General features: G+C 38.1%; 2 protein-coding genes across 7 annotated transcripts; one reads left to right on the plus strand and one right to left on the minus strand.

Annotated features, from left to right (window-relative positions):
- Positions 1–112: 112 nt before the first annotated feature.
- Positions 113–12,871, plus strand: LOC102718386 (calcium-transporting ATPase 5, plasma membrane-type-like). 6 transcript variants are annotated; one of them, XM_015841222.1, is made up of 35 exons: positions 113–171; positions 289–465; positions 1,982–2,098; positions 2,179–2,221; positions 2,478–2,593; positions 2,697–2,828; positions 3,310–3,399; positions 3,527–3,596; positions 4,205–4,275; positions 4,369–4,452; positions 4,535–4,612; positions 4,697–4,768; positions 4,907–4,990; positions 5,127–5,209; positions 5,319–5,427; positions 5,513–5,568; positions 5,646–5,688; positions 5,768–5,851; positions 6,088–6,225; positions 6,401–6,466; positions 6,543–6,641; positions 7,135–7,245; positions 7,315–7,479; positions 7,913–7,972; positions 8,462–8,626; positions 9,122–9,238; positions 9,329–9,427; positions 9,518–9,655; positions 10,526–10,626; positions 10,725–10,770; positions 10,868–11,002; positions 11,473–11,580; positions 11,658–11,749; positions 12,073–12,170; positions 12,265–12,871. In XM_015841222.1, the coding sequence occupies exons 2-35, from the start codon at positions 328–330 to the stop codon at positions 12,282–12,284; spliced, it is 3,228 nt and encodes a 1,075-aa protein (XP_015696708.1). In that variant the 5' UTR covers positions 113–171; positions 289–327; the 3' UTR covers positions 12,285–12,871. The 6 variants fall into 6 exon arrangements, with proteins under 6 accessions (XP_015696708.1, XP_015696710.1, XP_015696709.1 ...); XM_015841224.1 differs by having other exon boundaries at positions 10,934–11,002; XM_015841223.1 differs by having other exon boundaries at positions 7,315–7,467.
- A 1,564-nt stretch (positions 12,872–14,435) lies between these two features.
- Positions 14,436–17,880, minus strand: LOC102719143 (protein MANNAN SYNTHESIS-RELATED 1-like). Its single transcript, XM_006660736.3, has 6 exons — positions 17,619–17,880; positions 16,595–16,739; positions 16,440–16,507; positions 16,202–16,287; positions 15,310–15,889; positions 14,436–15,007 (listed from the first exon to the last, which is right to left on the minus strand). The coding sequence occupies exons 1-6, from the start codon at positions 17,727–17,729 to the stop codon at positions 14,729–14,731; spliced, it is 1,269 nt and encodes a 422-aa protein (XP_006660799.1). The 5' UTR covers positions 17,730–17,880; the 3' UTR covers positions 14,436–14,728.
- Positions 17,881–18,191: the final 311 nt, after the last annotated feature.

Raw genomic sequence — 18,191 nt, forward strand, 5'->3', positions numbered from 1 at the left:
CGTGTCATCGAGTCGCCAGTGCAGGGCGGTCGCCCCCACGGGAACTTCCGAGCTCGCCACCGCCGCCCGCTGGCTTCGCTATGGCTCTCCCCCGATAAATACGCAGAAACGCGGGCCACGCACACCACGGGGAGGGCGGAGAGGCGGTCGCAGCGCACGCGAAAACCCAAGGTGAGGAGGAGGAGGAGGCGATCGCAGTCGCGCCGTCCCCCGAACCTTCTAGATCCTTCTTCTAGCTCGCCCTGATCGGCCGCGTGAGTGCGTGCGTGCTGTGGCTGTGCTGGGCAGGTCCCTCTCGGTGCTTCGGGTGTCTACTTCTCTCCCACAATGGCGTCGGGGGCGCCGCCCCTGGAGATCGGCGCGCCGGCTGGGGAGGAGGAGGAGGACCGGGAGGTGGAGGAGGAAGAGGACGCGTTCGATATACCCAGTAAGGACGCCTCGCACGATCGCCTGCGGCGGTGGAGGGTACGTCATTTCAACCGAGAACTGATACGTCCCTCATTGTTTCAGTTTGATTCAAAGTTAGTTGCTACGTTGAGTCGGTAACTCGGGATGGGATTTACCAATTTAATTACCATACGATGGAATCGACTCAATCGAGCCATCGAGGTCGTGTGATCATTTTTCAGTCTGCGCTGCATTTCAGATTGTAATTGGTAGATGGACCGGCCGAATGCTACTTTGTACTCCCTCCCAGTTTCATTATTCTTGTCCTTTGGATAAAAGGGATGGTCAAACTTTTAAAACTCTGACTATTAGTAACTTTTAACTTAATATGTAGTTTGAAATTACTATGACAACATGTATAGATAGTCATAAAGTGTATTTTAATAAAAACAAAAAATATTTACTAATTATATATATTATTAATAGTAAATCATGGTCAAATATATATTTAGAAGACCGTGTCGTTGTCTAAAACAATAAAAATTATCAAACTGGAGGGAGTACTACTTTCTATTGTGGCCGTTTTGGGGGCATGGAATGATCAGTGTGAAGACTAATGAGTGATGAGAGCGTTGGATGCTATGCCTATATGGTTTTGTGAAATCTACTCTATTTTCTTGAACTCAGCCGTGTGGTTAATTTATTGTGTACTTTTTTTTATCATTACTGAATTACTAATAGTAGTCTTCTAGTCCCCTAGGTTCTTGATAAAGGCGGCATTTGTATTTATAGGCTATTTTAAAAAATTCTAAATGTGTACAAAAGAGTCAAAATATTTTATTAGAGATGTGCATGGTTCTTCGTTCATTTTATATGGATTATGAGGTGCTGCGCATCTGCACTTGTTGCATTCTTGAAAGCCTTGGTGTGTCCCATCAAGTTCATGATGGCGGAGGGGCTCTGGTCCGATGTGGTGGAGACCGTGTGCTACCAAAGTTTGAATGGTGGTAAATAAGGTTGTGGGCAATGGACTGTGGACAGGGTTGTAAGGGTTTTCAGCCAAAAGCTTAGCTCAGTGCTTTACCGGCAATGGCTACGTCCTCCGGCGTTGTAACCCCCTGTGGGTGCTGTCGAGTTAACTACCTTCTTCCCCTCGTAGCAAGAATCTCCAAGATTGTCCAGTTAACTACCTCCTTCCTCTCCCCTCAAAAAAAAAAAAAATCTCTAGGTGAAAAACATCGGCATCTTGAACGTCGTGCCTTCATGGAGGCATGTGGTGGTGCGGTTGGCACGTTGGTCCTAGATGTGCACTCTGACCTCGATAGCCTTCTTAACACCATTTGGATGGCCTTCTTAGCCATCATGTCAAAAAAAAGTGGTAGACTTAGAATGTAGTTGTGAAGCTCACTGTCACATATGGAGATTGTCATGTAAGAGGTTGGAAAATTTGACACGTTCATTTCCAGGAGGGGTTATCTATGACTTTTTTAATACAAAATATGAACAACTGTATAGATAATCAGTGTTAGCTTATTAGATGTGCTGTAATGTGTAATTCACTATGAGCATATGCCTTTTTCTCTGTTCATTTCAGCAAGCTGCTCTTGTGCTCAATGCTTCACGTCGTTTTAGATATACTGTAGACTTGAAAAGGGAAGAGCATAAAGAAAATTTGAAAAGAATTGTACGAGCTCATGCACAAGTTATACGGGTAATGTACCATTTGCTAGACTAGAAAAATCTCTCGTTCAAGTATACTGTTTTGTTCATTTCTAAATTTGAATTGTTCAGGCAGTATTTCTTTTCAAGGAGGCCGGTCAAGAGGAGATAGGAAGTACTGCTCCCAGCTTCTACCTCTTACTTTTGGAAGATTGCACACCTTTTTTTTTACGAATTGATGATGTGCCATGTATTACAAATCCATGCAAACAGTGAGACGATATTAGACAGATTATAATACATTAATACACCTTACCCATTTCATGGAATCTCTTTCTTCCATTTATTAGTGCCAGGATGGTTCTTTTGTTCATATTGTTGCTTTTCATGACATTTAGTTGATATGCTGCTTATGCATCTACTCTATGCAGAAGCTTACACTGGTACGAATTTGGAGTCACTTCCTCATATTTTTCCAATTGATCTGGAAAAGCTTATAATGCTGAATAGAGATCATGATGCCATTATTTTTCATGAGGTTGGAGGGGTAAGGTTAAATGAAGTTCACTTAGATGTACATCACTTTGTTGGGTCTATTTATTATTCCATGAATCATTCATATGGTTTCAATAATACATACTTCAAATTAGGTTGGGGGCCTATCAGATTTACTAAAGAGTGATGTAGACAGAGGAATTAATCCAAATGAGGATGACGTGATGTTGAGGAGAGAGATTTTTGGAGCAAACACATATCCAAGGAAGAAAAGAAGAAGCATATGGGTATTGCTGAAGTTCTGGCTCTTATTCTTCAGAACTACTAAATCAGTTTCCTAATGTGATATATCTTGTTTTTAATTTTCCTTTCTATTCTTGCTGTGGCTTTAGGATATAAATGGCATAGTTTCATTGTTGAAAAACTATATTTTTGCTGGAATACGTAGAGAAACATATCTAGTGATTGTACAAGCAAATCTAACATGCAAAGCTGGAACTTAGAACTTATGTGAAAACTAGCATATCGCCAATGCATTGCAATGGAATTTTATTAAAAAATATCATTAGCATGTTATTAAAGTAGAGTTAATAAAAATAGTTATATATATAGGTCATATTTTCCTTTCAAAAAATAGGAGGGAGTTGGTGGTGGGGTAGGTGACAGATTTACCACCACTGCTCCTCTTTATAGGAGTATAGATCATGCGGAAAATTTTGACATCAGCTAATGTCTTCAAATTATTAACTAGTATTTTCTCATTTGCAGCATTTTGTATTTGAAGCTTGTCAGGATTTAACTCTTGTGATTCTAATGGTAGCCGCTGCTATATCATTATCATTGGGGATGGCAACAGAGGTGCTTTGCAAAAAAAAAATGATCCCCGTTATTTAGGCATTAATTTCTTAACTTTTTAATATAAGGATGGTTGTGATGTAAAGTATCTATTGTTATTTTTGGTCCCATGATAAATGTGCTTATTTAGGGTATAAAAGATGGATGGTATGATGGTGGGAGCATATTCTTTGCTGTTTTTCTTGTTATATTTGTTACAGGTAATACATCTATCTTATACAGTTATCCATCTTTTCTTCTATTCACGCACTAATCTTCTCATCCACAAATTTAATCTATCAGAGAAACTAGCCACCATGCCCATACAACACTCCCTCGCATCTAGGTTTACTAATGCATATACTGTGGATAACATATGTTATAAATTCTTCCAGCGCACGGTTGCAGAAATAAATCAAGAGTGCATCAGTGCAAAGAATTGTCAGTGGGTGCAGACATCTTGTACCCAATCCTCTTACATCACTGTGCCTTCTGAAAAAACTGAAGTAAAATGGGTCTACTGGATCTTAAACTCATAACCTTTGAAGTGTATCTTAGTTCTTAAGTGTATCTTAGTTCTTAAATCTGACTTCCTGCTCTAACACCATATTGAATGTAATTCACTAACCAATTCACTGAAAACACTTCAATTAGTAGAAAAATGATGCCTTAAGGGATAACAGGAAAATGCAGGAAATTTACTCAATATCTCAAAAGCTATTTTTATGCATGGTCATACTTGTGATACTAATGATCTGCAACTTTTTATACTTGTTACATTATAGTAAACAATCAATGTTTTAATCTTTTGTCTTCACAACTTCCATAGCAACCAGTGATTACAGACAATCTCTTCAGTTTGATCATCTGAATGAGGAGAAACAAAACATACAAGTTGAGGTAATTATGTTCATCTCTGATCATTGTGGACTGTAGTTTTGATAGACTGTCATTCATTGGCAGTATATCTGATTAATAGTGACATATGGTTAGATTATTAGAGGTGGTAAGCGAATAGGAACTTCAATATTTTCTCTTGTGGTCGGCGATGTTGTTCCTCTCAAAATTGGTGACCAGGTAATTTACTACGTGTTACTCTTCCATCCATAGATAGAGGCCTTTTCTCAGATTGATGTGGTATTCATTATTTGTTCTTTAGGTTCCTGCAGATGGTGTCCTGATATCTGGCCATTCTCTTGCAATAGATGAATCGAGTATGACTGGCGAGTCTAAAGTTGTAGGTGTTGATAAGAAAAGGAAGACACTTTTGTTTTGCTATCTGAAATATTCCTCATTAATCATTACGTTATGTTGAATCCAGGTTCATAAGGATCAAAAGGCACCTTTCTTGATGTCTGGCTGCAAGGTCGCAGATGGATGTGGCTCTATGTTGGTGAGTGTTACTCTGAATCTACCAGATACATGAAGAATTCAGCATACTTCATTTAACATTTGAGTGGATGTATTTCATTCATTCTGACAGATTATACCAATTACTAAATTTATATTTATTTGTGTGCCAACCACGAAGGTCACAGGTGTAGGTACCAATACTGAATGGGGTATGTTGATGTCTAACCTTTCCGAGGATATTGGTGAAGAAACCCCATTACAGGTTAATTTATTATAGGCCTTTTTCAAAAGGAGAAATTAATTACTATGTTATGAATCACAAGAAATTAGTGCTGCCCTATTTTGATTTTGTTGCTTCCATATTATGGCTGCTCTCACTTTTGCCAACCATGGAGTAGGTGCGTTTGAATGGTATTGCCACTTTAATTGGAAAAGTGGGGTTGTCAGTTGCTGGTGTGGTCCTTGCTGTACTTTTGATAAGGTAGGCTTGTCTCATTGCTAACTGCTTCTTTCCACAATTATTCAAAATGCTACAATGTACACATATATCCTTCTTATGGACACCTTTGACCTAAAGTTCTAAACTGTAGATATTTTACTGGGCACACCAAGAATCCAGATGGGACTACCCAATTTCTGGCTGGAACTACTGGTGTGAAACATGGCTTTATGGGGGCAATTAGAATTTTCACAATAGCGGTACACATTTCTAATTAAGTAGTACTTCTACCTCTGTGAAGAGTACCCCCTCAATTTTAGCTGATTTAATCTCATTTGTCACCAGGTGACTATTGTGGTTGTTGCTGTGCCTGAAGGACTTCCTTTAGCAGTAACATTAACGTATGCATATTGTATCTCTATACAAGTTTTCTTATAGAAATTGTAGGTGCATTAAGCTGACATTAGTTTGATTTCAGCCTTGCGTATTCAATGCGAAAGATGATGCGGGACAAGGCTATGGTATGGCATGCTAACATAAAAGGTACATTTGCGCTAATAGGTGGAATATACAATTTGCAAATTTTTGTTTGTCATTCAGGTGAGACGACTTTCATCTTGTGAAACAATGGGATCAGCAACTACGATTTGCAGTGACAAAACTGGTACCCTTACCCTAAATAAGGTTGTGAAGTCAATAATATGCATGCACCACTACACATATGTTATTTTATTACTGATTTTATTATCTAGCTTCGTGATTGTTGTTTCATCTAATAATTGGAAAATGGGACAATATGCTACTGGTTATAATGAACATGTACTCTGATAGTTATACTTGTGCTTAATACCGATTGTAAAATAAGTGACATCTTATATTCATTTGCTCTTTTGGTATCTTATTTGTAATTAATATTCTAGATGACTGTTGTGGAAGCATATTTGGGTGGAACAAAGTTGGATCCCTCTGATAATACCAGGATGATCTATAGCAGTGTAGCTGCTCTGCTTATTGAAGGGATTGCACAAAACACTGCAGGGGATGTGTTCTTGTCTGAGGTATAGAACAATTCTATTTCTGTAGAATTTTCCTTTTTCGCATAATCTTAAATTACTTTACATTAAAATTTACCTGTTAAGTTTTGTTGATGTGAATATTATGAAATCCTACACCACCAGTCCGTACCATGTCAAAAACAAGTTTACCTATGTAATATGTTTTTCCTATCTGCAGGATGGAGGTGTTGCTGAAGTTACAGGTTCACCGACTGAAAAAGCAATTCTTTCATGGGGTCTTAAGGTATTGTATACACATTCTTTAGTTAGCCATTATTTCCTTCATGTTTTGCCATTGATTTGGCAGTTCAACTGCATAGATTGGGATGAAATTCAAGAATGAAAGATCGAAATCTTCAGTTCTTCATGTAATTCCATTTAATTCGGTGAAGAAACGTAGTGGTGTTGCGGTTCAGGTGGTAAGCATATTTTTACATATTTGTGATTATGAAGGAATTCATTTATGTCAAAGGAAAAAGGGCATTCCTTGTTTCTGCTATTGACCATTGACCTCTTGTGTATGGTTCTTTATCCAAAATTGCTTATTATGTTAAAGTTATGGACTAAGTTTACAGTGATTCAGATAAGACTAGAGCTTACATTGGTTCAATATTATGCACCTTTTTATATGGTTTTCTATTCTTTCTGCAGCTATATGATGATTCTTGTGCTCACAAAATATTTCCCAACCACTTGTTGGACAAATTGTAGTTTTTTTGTCCTGATAATGACAACATTGGTGTTGTTTATATTTTTATCCTTTTGCCTTTATATATGTAAACAAAATGTCTACATTAAATGGGTGACTTAGCTTGATTGTTGAATTTATGTAGTAAGAAGATTTCCCTAGTTCCTTTAGTTTGTGTTGTCTCACTTCTATTTCTATATGCCTACTGTAACCTGTGAGTGCAGTCAGATGTCTCTGTTCACATCCATTGGAAAGGTGCAGCTGAGATACTACTAGAGTCTTGCAAAAGATGGATTTCTTTTGATGGTTTAGTTCAGCCAATGAGTTCTGAGAAGGTAAGTACCAAACAAACTTGCTTTGTACTCCAGCCCTGAAGTTTTACTGAACTCTTATTACCTTTGCAGCATAATGAATTCAAGAGATCAATTGATGATATGGCAATGAGTTCACTGCGATGTGTTGCTTTTGCATATTGCCCTTATGAGCTCAAAATGGTTCCAAGGGAGGAACTAGATAAGTGGCAATTGCCTGAGGAAGATCTTATTCTTCTTGGGATGGTCGGTATTAAGGTGGATTCTTCTGGATTGGTTTTCATTTGTGAATCTGCTGGTATCTGAATAAAGCGGAATACTATCTACCTTTTTTTCCTTCTCTAAACATAGTTTAGCAGTTACCAGTCAAAAAAAGAAGTCACCTTTTTACGAGAAAAAAGAACCTTCATATTGTAATTTGGTGATGCAGCAATTATATTAAATTTTCTAAAGGCTCCATTCTCTCTCTTTCCTAAATTCTTCATTTAGAGTTGAATCTGTAGAGTAATTGATGTATTTGGTCATAATGTCCATTATGTTCTCCAGATTTGTTCGAAAAGCTTTGTTTAAGTTTAGAATTCTTTTCGTGTGAGTGTGTGTATGTGTAATTTCTGTTCAATTTTGTATAACAATCGCTATTAATTGATGATTGCATTCAACTGTTGACCCCTTAGAGTTTGATTGGCTCTAGGATCCCTGTCGCCCAGGAGTGAAGAATGCTGTACAAGTATGCAGTACTGCCGGTGTAAAGGTTTGTTCTCTCTACTCTATTTTCTTTGATCTATGATATTATTTCCATGGAATCTCGAACTTGCAAGGCTTAGAGAAAGTTTGCTAATAATCTGTTGTTAATTGTTTATGGTTCTTCAGTTATTTTCGTGCATGTACGTCATATTTTCTAGAGAAAATATAGCAAATACCTTCGACGAGCATCTAATTCTAATAAATGCCATCGACGAACATGACTTCCAGGAAATACCATCTTACAAGCCACAGAAGCATAATTTGCATTTTGTACTTTGTGCATGGTATGCCTACTGTATTCCATGTCCTACTGTCCTACTTCCTCATAGTTCATGAATATAACTCTTTTTGGCTCAATTATTTTATCAGTGTTGCATATATCAGATGTTTAGATGTTTTTTTTGTGTGTGTAATTTCTGAAAGAAAAGAAAGACTAATGAGCTGGTTTGCTTAAAGCTTTAATTTTGTGTTGTTCTAACAAAAGGATTTCTCTTAGGTGCGTATGGTCACTGGAGATAATGTTAAAACAGCTAAAGCTATAGCTTTGGAGTGTGGAATATTAGATGCAGAAGATGTTGGCACAGAGCCAACAGTAATAGAGGGGAAAGTGTTCCGTGAGATGTCTGAAACTGCACGAGAAGAGATTGCTGACAGGATTAAAGTAATCTTCTCTCTCTCCTAACCATATTCCATATTTTAAGAATATGAATATACAATACTAGATAAACACAATAATATCATCAACATGGTATATGTATTGTGCATATATGTATAAGTTTATTGGATGAGTTTTTCTATCACCCAACACAATATCATCCAACAAGTTTCACTTCAAAGAAAGCATAACCATCCTGTGATGTATGGGGGGCAATGTGATGATAATGTGATATGTCCCTATGAAAGATCAAGTCAGATATGGAAACAATTAATGCCAGCATGTTTTGTGCTGAGAAATACTAATTCTCATCACTTGTAATACAACTATTAAATATTGATATGATCTTTCATTTTATTTACATATTGCCTATTCTTCTATCATGCAAATCACCATATATTTTCTTCATGTAATTTGTTTTCCTGTCTCTTTTCTTTTTTCTTTTTCCTTTTCCTTTCGTTTCTATTGGTCTTCAGTTAATCAATCATATATGTATTTCAGGTAATGGGAAGATCATCTCCAAATGATAAACTCTTACTTGTCCAGTCATTGAAAAGAAAAGGTCATGTCGTAGCTGTTACTGGCGATGGAACCAATGATGCTCCTGCATTGCATGAGGTATTTCCAGAGTGTGCATTGGTATTGTTTCATTAAAAATGTCAGGTCTATATTATTATCCTTCTCATTCCAGGCCTTTTTTTCATATAGGCTGATATAGGTCTTTCAATGGGCATCTCAGGGACAGAAGTTGCTAAAGAAAGCTCAGACATTATAATATTGGATGACAACTTCACATCTGTTGTCAAGGTTGAATTGCAGCGCACAATATACTGTTATCATGAACATATTTTTCTGACTCCTGTTCAGAGTATAGATCTTTACTTTCCTACTTGTTAGGTTGTTCGTTGGGGGCGGTCTGTCTATGCAAATATTCAGAAATTCATCCAGTTCCAACTTACTGTTAATGTTGCCGCCCTAGTGATAAATGTGGTTGCTGCTGTGTCCTCTGGTGATGTGCCACTGAATGCTGTTGAGGTTGGAATACTTTTCTTGACTTGTGCAGATGTCTTCCATCAACTATATAGCCCACACTATAGACTTATTTATAATTAGCTGTCATGTGCATCAACAATATATTCGTCCAATCATGGATATATTTTCTAGAGCAATTTTACAATCCTTGAGAGTTGAGAAGGTACTAGGATGTACTAGATTTTACATTAAAATTTTGGTACCTCTCGGTACCTACTCAATAGCTATAAAATTACTTAATTTTCTATGATATAGTTCTTGACTTATCTAACTGTTTCTTCTTTTGTATTTACCTCTAACTTTTGTAAATATTTCTTTCAATAAAGTGCAGTAGGAGCCTCTCCTGCCTTTTTATGTCAAAAAAAAAAAGTTCTTCTAACCATGTATCTTTATATAGAAATACTTGAAAGTAGTACATATGAAATGGGGTGTAGAGGCTGGATTCTTTCCATTATATATAGATTTCTCCAGTAAACTGCTCGTGCTAACTTTATGTGGATAATATGACAAACTACTAAGCTAATACTCCCACTGTCCCAAAATATAAGTATTTTTAGTATTTGAATCTTGTTTTAAAATATAAGTATTTATAACATTATTTACGATACTAATTGTCCCATCAGTCACTTATTATTCAAGATTTTTCCCATTTTATCTCCCGCCTATCCTCCCAATCTTATTCATTCCTCATTATTAAAGGGCACCATAGTCTTTTTTTCTTGTCTTAATCCCTGTTAAACAACCTAGAAATGTGTATATTTTAGGATGGAGGTAGTACATCATATTGTAGAGATCTTGTTTGAGATACTTTCAAGAAAATAGTGTTCCTTCTAATCTATTTGCTCTCAACCGACTCATTTTCCTCCTTGGCAGCTTCTTTGGGTGAACCTCATCATGGACACATTGGGAGCTCTTGCATTAGCAACTGAATCACCGTCAGATAGCCTAATGAAGAGGCATCCTGTTGGTCGAAGGCACGACAAGCATTCTCCTGGCTATCTAAAGTTCTATGAGAGATGTCATATCCTTCTGTCTAAGCATTGTGATGTACCCTCTTCTTTTTCTTCTGCAGAGAACCTCTTGTGACAAATGTTATGTGGAGAAATATACTTATCCAGGTCTGTGACTAGTTGCCTGAATAACATGTATTTATGCAAGCATGCAGTTAGTCCGTGAATCACTTTTTCTTCATATCGTATATTGATTTTATTTCAGGCTCTTTACCAGATAGTAGTTCTTCTCATCTTCAATTTTGATGGAAAAAGGATTCTGCATTTACAGGATGAAAATCGAGAGAACACTGATAAAACGAAAAACAGCTTTGTCTTCAACGCATTTGTCTTCTGCCAAGTAAGTTGAATGATTGTCTTCAACTAAGAGCATTTTTCTCATCCTTAAGAAAGTATCATAAGATACCACTATTTTCTATATAAAATTTTGTATCTTCTAGTATCTAAGATATCAAGAGGGATCAAACTTTACATAGAAAACAATGATACCTCCTGATGTCTTCTCAAGGATGGTAAAATTGCTCTTCAACTAAAGTACGTTTCTATCATCACTTCTTAAGCTATCCACGTGTGTAGTTTCAAATATTACTCTATATCCACTTCTTATTTGGATATCTAAGATACAAAGATATCAGAAATCTTGCTCTCGTAGGAGCTTTTTGCTATCTGGTACATAATGTCACAAACCATCTGGGAACCTGTATTAGCAGCTTGGCAATTTTTGTACCATGGTACATATTCATATTCCTAATTCGGGGTGTATGAGAAGTATGTAAGTATTTTTTGTGTTGTCTGTTCCATTCGTGTTAGATATTCAATGAGTTCAATGCTCGCAACCCTGAAGAGAAGAATGTCTTCAGAGGAGCTACAAACAACCACCTTTTCACGGGGATAGTGGGTGTAACTACTGTACTGCAGGTAAGCAGCTGTTTCAGTAGTGTATAGGTTTCGAGTTTCGACGAAGAACAGATATGACCACCTTCTTCCTTTGGCAGATATTGATGATTGAGTTTCTTGGGAAGTTCTTCAACACAGTCAGGCTTAGTTGGAGACTGTGGCTGTTGTCAGTTGCTGTTGGTGCAATAAGGTATACATGAAGTTCATTCGATCTACACAAAGAAATCGTTTCACTCTTGATGTCTAGTTTGCTATATAGATTGCATATACACAAATACTGCTAACGTAAGCTCCTTTGTGTTAATGGCGAACAGTTTTGTTAATTTCACTGAACTCTAATTTCTATCAATTATCTTACGAGAATCCAAATGTCAGAGCCTTGCGTTTTGTTGTTTCTTTCTACGTGTGCAGGGGATCCAATGCACATAATTGCCATTTACTTCTTGAGAACGTTTAATATGTTCTTTTCCTTCAATTGCTACATTCTGATCTCCCGGTCCATTTTATATTAAGCTGGCCCCTCGCGTACCTTGGGAAATTTATTCCCGTGCCTATCAGACCTGTCCAGGACTACTTGAAGCATTATTCCTGTCGGGAAAGGCCACAACAAGGTGATTCTCTAGCACATACACCGCTACTGATCCTTTTGTTTGTTGTTAGAAAAGCTCAAACTCGTTCCTACCTGCATCATGTTGCTTGTTGCAGACGAAGAGCAAGGCAGCTAAGACCTGAGGCTTTGCAGATATCTGCATCTTCAGGTGCTGAGAATCAACTTTTGGAGAAGCTGCAGCCAGCGCCGAAGAACTAGCTTCTGTTTCAGGTGGAGTTGCAGAGAGCCAGGAAAGCAATCAATGTAAGCCTATATAAGGTATAAGTTGATTGATGAAAATTGGCCATAAGCAATAAGAGGAAGCTTGTTCACCGCCTGCAGTGCACTGAAAAAAATTAGCAGCGTTCAACGTGTTCAGTACTACTAATCAGACCAACAAATAAATAGGCTGCATATTTGTTCCGAGACTGTAATGAACATTTCAGATTAGTTGTGATGGAACATTTCAGATTTTGGATCTTCGTTTTACTTAGAAACACTTTTGTCTCTTTGCTGAAGACATGCTGGCGCATGTCATATTCATTGATCAAATGGTCAGGCTGTACAAAATGCAGGTGGAACTTGCGCATTTTTACAGTAGTTGATTGCATGAAAATGGGCAGCTTGAACAGTTGCATGCACCTTGTATTTCTCTTTTGTCATTTTCATAGATAATTCTCTTCTGTCATATAGAGCATTTTGTTTTGAGATAGGGAATTTTGCAGCTCATTTCTACACAGTTGGATTTGCGATAATATTACTATATGATATATCGAGATGTACTAGATAAAGAGTCCGCATAGCACATGCATTGTTTAATCCAGGTGGAATATGTGTAGGTCAAGAGGTTGAACCAGGGTCGACAAGATGAAAGCCACCTACACTTGTCAACCTAGTTGGGCGTGAATCTGATACACCGGATGTCATTCACAGGACGTAGCACCTGTGACTTAAGTTAACTTAAGTTAGAGAGATGTGGTGGCTGATATGTGGACCCCACTGTCCATAGGCCTATATGTCAGTCACCGTGACTTAAGTCAAAAGATCTCGTTTCGTTATTCATGATGGCTTCTATGGTTCACCATATAGTATGAGGAGTTGTAATACCTCCGATTGAATCACATGGGAGATACCTAGTTTCCTGATTCTCCTCACAAGAAATACCCACCGTCATAATATATTCCACTCACTTTTTTCCTATATGGACAAATGCTTATCTAGGACCAAATTTAGGCTCCTATTCCTCAAATGTTGCCACCATTCTTGGAAGATCCTTCCACTCCTCTAGCATATGAACAGTTTTCCTTGGATCCTTACTGTTGTCATCGCTAAGAGATGAGAGCAATTTTACCATCCATCCTTGAGAAAATACGAGAGGTATGACATTTTAACCTCTAGATATTTTTTACCTCGAGGTATGAAAATTAATTTTGGTACTTAAAATAATATTTTTTCTATTTAATTCCATCTACTTTCTTAATAAATACTTTATTTTTAGTCCTCATAAAAATTAATACAAAACCACAAAGATTAAATGACTTTCACCTTTCAAATCCCAATGCCCTACCCCCTATCTTTTCAATTCTAATGTATTTGTCCATAACTTTATCAAACTTCAATGTAATAATTATTCAAGAAATAAAATCTTTTGGGATAAATGAGATAAGGTAAATATAAAGTCTTTAGGAGACAAAGGTAGGACTCTGTCCATTTTTTTATTTGACGTCATTGATTTTTAGGTATACGTTTCATTCGTCTTATTTAAAAATTAAAATAAGTATTAATTATTTTCTATAATTTTGTTTATTACTAAAGGAACTTTAAGTATGTCATATATTTTTTTGTATATTTGAAAAAAAAAGACGAACGGTCAAATATAAATCTAAAAGTTAAGACATCGAATAAAAAAGGAGTATCAATTAGGCAACAACTCCTAGGTGATGACTTAGCGTGGACAGACTGTGCCGTGCGAAAGAGAAGCCATCAACCTCAATTTCTCCCGTAATCAACAACAATTCCTCACTGACATCAACGGAGCTATTCCTCGTGCCGCAGCGCAGGGCGATGAGATGGTTGCAGTCTCCATTGAGTTAGCTCAACTTGATTCTAATTAGGAGAATCCTTTTATTAGTCCTCATCCCCGTATGAATTGCATGCTAGTAAGTCTTACGAGTTAGTAGTTGATTAAGTTGAGCCGTGGTTAAAGAATTTTGTTTAATCATATGATCATCAGAAGGGAATTGATGATTAAGTACAGCAAAGTTCATAAAAATGCACAGATCACATCTCCTATGAAAGTATTTTAGAGCAATTTCCAGCTGATGAACCATAACTTGGTAGTACATGAAGCACACTCTTTCCACATGCCTAATCTAATGCCCATTTTTCAGCACACTAATTTTGTGCTTCTCTCCTTTTGTTCTCAACAACATTATGTAACAGACAGATGATACTGTTTCTCAGACTCACAACATCATGAACTGGTATACAACAAAAGGACTTACATATGTACCCAAAGCTTTTGGCCAAGCAACTCACTTCAGTTGAACTTATTGATAATGATTATGATAAAAAACAGTACTAGCAGTAACATGAGTAGGCAAGATGACTCTTCTTGGAAATATATGTGGAGATGAACTCTGAAGCCAGAGCTGAAGTGCTGGACACTGGAGCAGGAACTATAATGTTGGTCAGGCCTGATGCTATCCTCTTCCCGGCGACATGCCCATAGAATAGGCCAGGGATGGCAGGGACGAACACGTCGCTCTCCGAGCAGATTTTGAGGTCCAGCGCTCTTGCTAGGTATGAATCTCCAGATTTCAGGAATTCACCTTTGTTAGCGGCTGGCATTATATCATCCTGCAAGATCACAAACTATACGTCAAGAATTCTTCTGGCTCGATTTACCTATAAAAGAAAATGTTGTGTGCTGCAAGTTGGAAACACAAATGAGCCATCTAAACTATGTGTGTGTTTGCTTATGCAATACAACTATACAGGATCGCCATTATATGTTGGTTAATACATATTTGAAAGAGAAAACCATTTCAGTGTAGCACCCCCCAAACCCCCAAAACAAGAATTTGGAATAAGATATACATAGTGCATACAAACTACAAATCAAATCGATGAATGGATCTTTTGGCGAATGAGTTACTTGCCTTGGTGTAAGTGTTTGGAAATGCCTCCTTCAGAGTATTCAGGCTTTTGTGCCACCATGTCTCTGTCAAGTAGATTGTTGTATTAGCAGAGAAGCCAACCTTCTTCAGGAAGTTCAAAACTTCCTGAGGGTAATAACAGCCTCTTCTTCTTGAACCTCCACTCGTTTTACAATTCTTCTTTTCTAGCAATTCAGTCTGCATATCGACTGCTATAACCATCCCGTCGGGCTTGCTTATTTCTTTAAGCCTGTCCAACATATGTTTGGCTACTGCTGAAAATTCAGGTTTCAACTCAAGGCCACTGAACATTGCGAGGCAAGCAGTAGAGTCCAAGTCCTTGTTGCTTGACTCCTTTTGTTTTAAACTTATTGAAGAGAAAATAGTCGCAAGTCGTAAGTAGTTATTTCTTTGGAAGATTGGCTCAATGGTTCCCGAGATGAATTCTTCAGTCACCCTGTTTGGTACTCTAATTACTGCTGGCTTCTTAGCAGACACTCTATTAGGAAGTGAATGTACTACTTTGACCACTCCATCCAAGCTTGTCATGAATTTATCCACATCATACATGTCTTCGAATTTGCTGTGTACGTTAGTTATATCATTAGATCAAATGAATGGCAATTTTCTATATTTACCAAAGAAACTCTTTTTGATGGAACTGGAAATGAATTGTGAAGAATTTATAATTTAGAACCATTTGTTTCAAGAAAAGTTTATAGTTTTGAACTTCTTCACTCTTCAGGGTATTTATTATTTGAGTTGTATATCTGGATACAGGATAGTGGTAGCTGGTAGCTTCATGCAGTCTGAGGGCAAAAAGATGTCTAGGGTTCTAGCAACGAGATTTATCCTACATAACTGGAAAATATTTTTCCATTGTTGAGAAACATACCGCCTCTTCCCTAACTCATTTCCTCTAATTTCTGGAAGTACAAGTGTCGCACCTAGATATCTTGCAATAACCACAGCATCAGTAATCTGCAGACAGAAGTATTCAGTAAGAAAAACCATGTTCCTGAAAATTTTAACTGGCGTTCCACAATTCAGTCAGACAGAATATGCAAGCCCATTACTTGTTCTGATTATATAGTTATTAATTATACATATGAGCTCGGAGTATGCAAGCTCACCTGTGAGATGTGGAATTCAGGGCCCATAGTCAATGAGAATGTAACAAAACCCTTAGACTCCTGAACATCTGCAAAAATCACCAGTATCAATATATCAATTTTCAGGCAATCGTTGGGACCTTAAGAACTCTTATCAAGAATACATTGTTACTTACTTGGGCTTGGTTTGGACCAGCAAGGTCTAATCTCCTCAGCGGTCTCCTTTGGTAGATCCACTCCAACCGTATTGACCTTGGTTATTTCGGTTGTATCTGCAACTTTAATTTCGTTTGAATCTACACCTGCTGTCTCCAAGGCCAACTGTTGGTTTTCAAATCGGGGTAAGTCATATCATGCCCAATTGACTTTGTTAAAAAGAACTGTTCATTACTGAAAACTTGGGAAAATGTCAATTGACTCATACCAGTAGAGCATTGGACAAAATGAACACTAAAAAAATTCCAAAATTTGGTATATCAATGGTTTTCCATACAAGAATCAGAAAGTAAGCTCATGGCCTCGTGACACATACTCCTATCATTTGCTTCCTGGGGAGACTGAGCTCTCAGTCTCTCGCTGTCTGTCAAGTTCGAAGCTTTAGATCATGATTAATGGTAATCATCCCTGTCCCAAAAAAATAATAATAAATGATTTATTTCCTCCCTTGTTTTTTATCTTTGCAATTGATGCTTTCTTTAGTGATGTGTCCCCCACCAACTAACCTTTCTTTAGTGAAGCATCTAATCTATCTATCCTTCACGGTTATCGAGCTTCGGATTCTTTTTTTGACTGCACACAACGTGCCGATCAGCTAGGTAACAATTAATATAAACCCTAGTTAACCCCTAATGAAAAAGTCAAGGCCACAAGCCATTCAAGATCCCCTTCACCACTAGATCCACCAATCGCCTGTGATTACCCGAGAACCAGAATAAAATAAACAAATCCGAATCCCAAGCACACTCCGCAGTCCACCGACGAGCCAAATCAACACGAACAGGTACCAAATCCTCATCTGAAACTAGAGTCTCAGGACCGAATAAACCCAGAACAGAGCGAGCTAAATGCTAAATCAGCAGAGAATTTCTGCCCCATACAAACCAAGAAGAATCTGACGAGCGGTTCGCTAAAGACGAGAGCTTTGAAAAAAAAGAGGAAAGATTTCCTCATCCAAGAGAGAGAGAGAGAGAGAGAACAAACCTCCTCGCCGCCGACGGGGGTGAAGTGGTCGTGCTTGATCATGTTGCCGAGCATGACGAACATGGACAGGGTGAGGAAGCCGGCCACCAGCTGCCGCGGGTCGACCGTCATTGCGCTCCACCGACAGGAACGCAGCCCGGGGAGGGAGAGGCTGGCTGGAGAGTGGAGAGTGGAGAGAGTGAGGGGGGAGGGGAGGAGGACAGAGACCCGGAGGACGAGCAGCAGCACGAGGTCAGTGCCGGCTTTGCCGCTGGAGCAGGAGCTAGAAATGGTGGTTGGGGTTGGACTGGCTCGCGCTTACACTGCCCACGCGCGGCGTGATGCGCGCGGCTCTCGCGTGCCGTGGGGCTGCCCCCTTTTTTTTAAAAAAAAATTCACTTCCTTTTTATTTTTACTGCTGCTGAGTTTGTTGTTCAGACACACTGACAGCCGGCAGGTGCTGATAGGTGGATTGGTTCTAGCCAGGTTTAGTGGCTGTCTGGATTATACAATTTTTTTTTTGGCTCTTGTCATATAAGATGTTTGACGTTAATTAGAAATATTAAATATAGACTGATAAAAAAACTAATTGTA

This window comes from Oryza brachyantha, chromosome 9 (genome assembly GCF_000231095.2).
Source record: "Oryza brachyantha chromosome 9, ObraRS2, whole genome shotgun sequence".
NCBI lineage: Eukaryota > Viridiplantae > Streptophyta > Magnoliopsida > Poales > Poaceae > Oryza > Oryza brachyantha.

What these genes read in the sequence shown, in the direction of transcription:
- LOC102718386 (XM_015841222.1), top strand. Translation starts at nt 328, where the DNA reads ATGGCGTCGGGGGCGCCGCCCCTGGAGATCGGCGCGCCGGCTGGGGAG. An exon ending in CGGTCAAGAGGAGATAGGAA is followed by an intron (nt 2,222 to 2,477) that starts GTACTGCTCCCA and finishes TACTCTATGCAG; the next exon opens with AAGCTTACACTGGTACGAAT. An exon ending in GGGATGTGTTCTTGTCTGAG is followed by an intron (nt 6,226 to 6,400) that starts GTATAGAACAAT and finishes TCCTATCTGCAG; the next exon opens with GATGGAGGTGTTGCTGAAGT.
- LOC102719143 (XM_006660736.3), bottom strand. Translation starts at nt 17,729, where the DNA reads ATGACGGTCGACCCGCGGCAGCTGGTGGCCGGCTTCCTCACCCTGTCC. An exon ending in CTGAATTCCACATCTCACAG is followed by an intron (nt 16,288 to 16,439) that starts GTGAGCTTGCAT and finishes TTCTGTCTGCAG; the next exon opens with ATTACTGATGCTGTGGTTAT. An exon ending in AATGAGTTAGGGAAGAGGCG is followed by an intron (nt 15,890 to 16,201) that starts GTATGTTTCTCA and finishes TAACGTACACAG; the next exon opens with CAAATTCGAAGACATGTATG.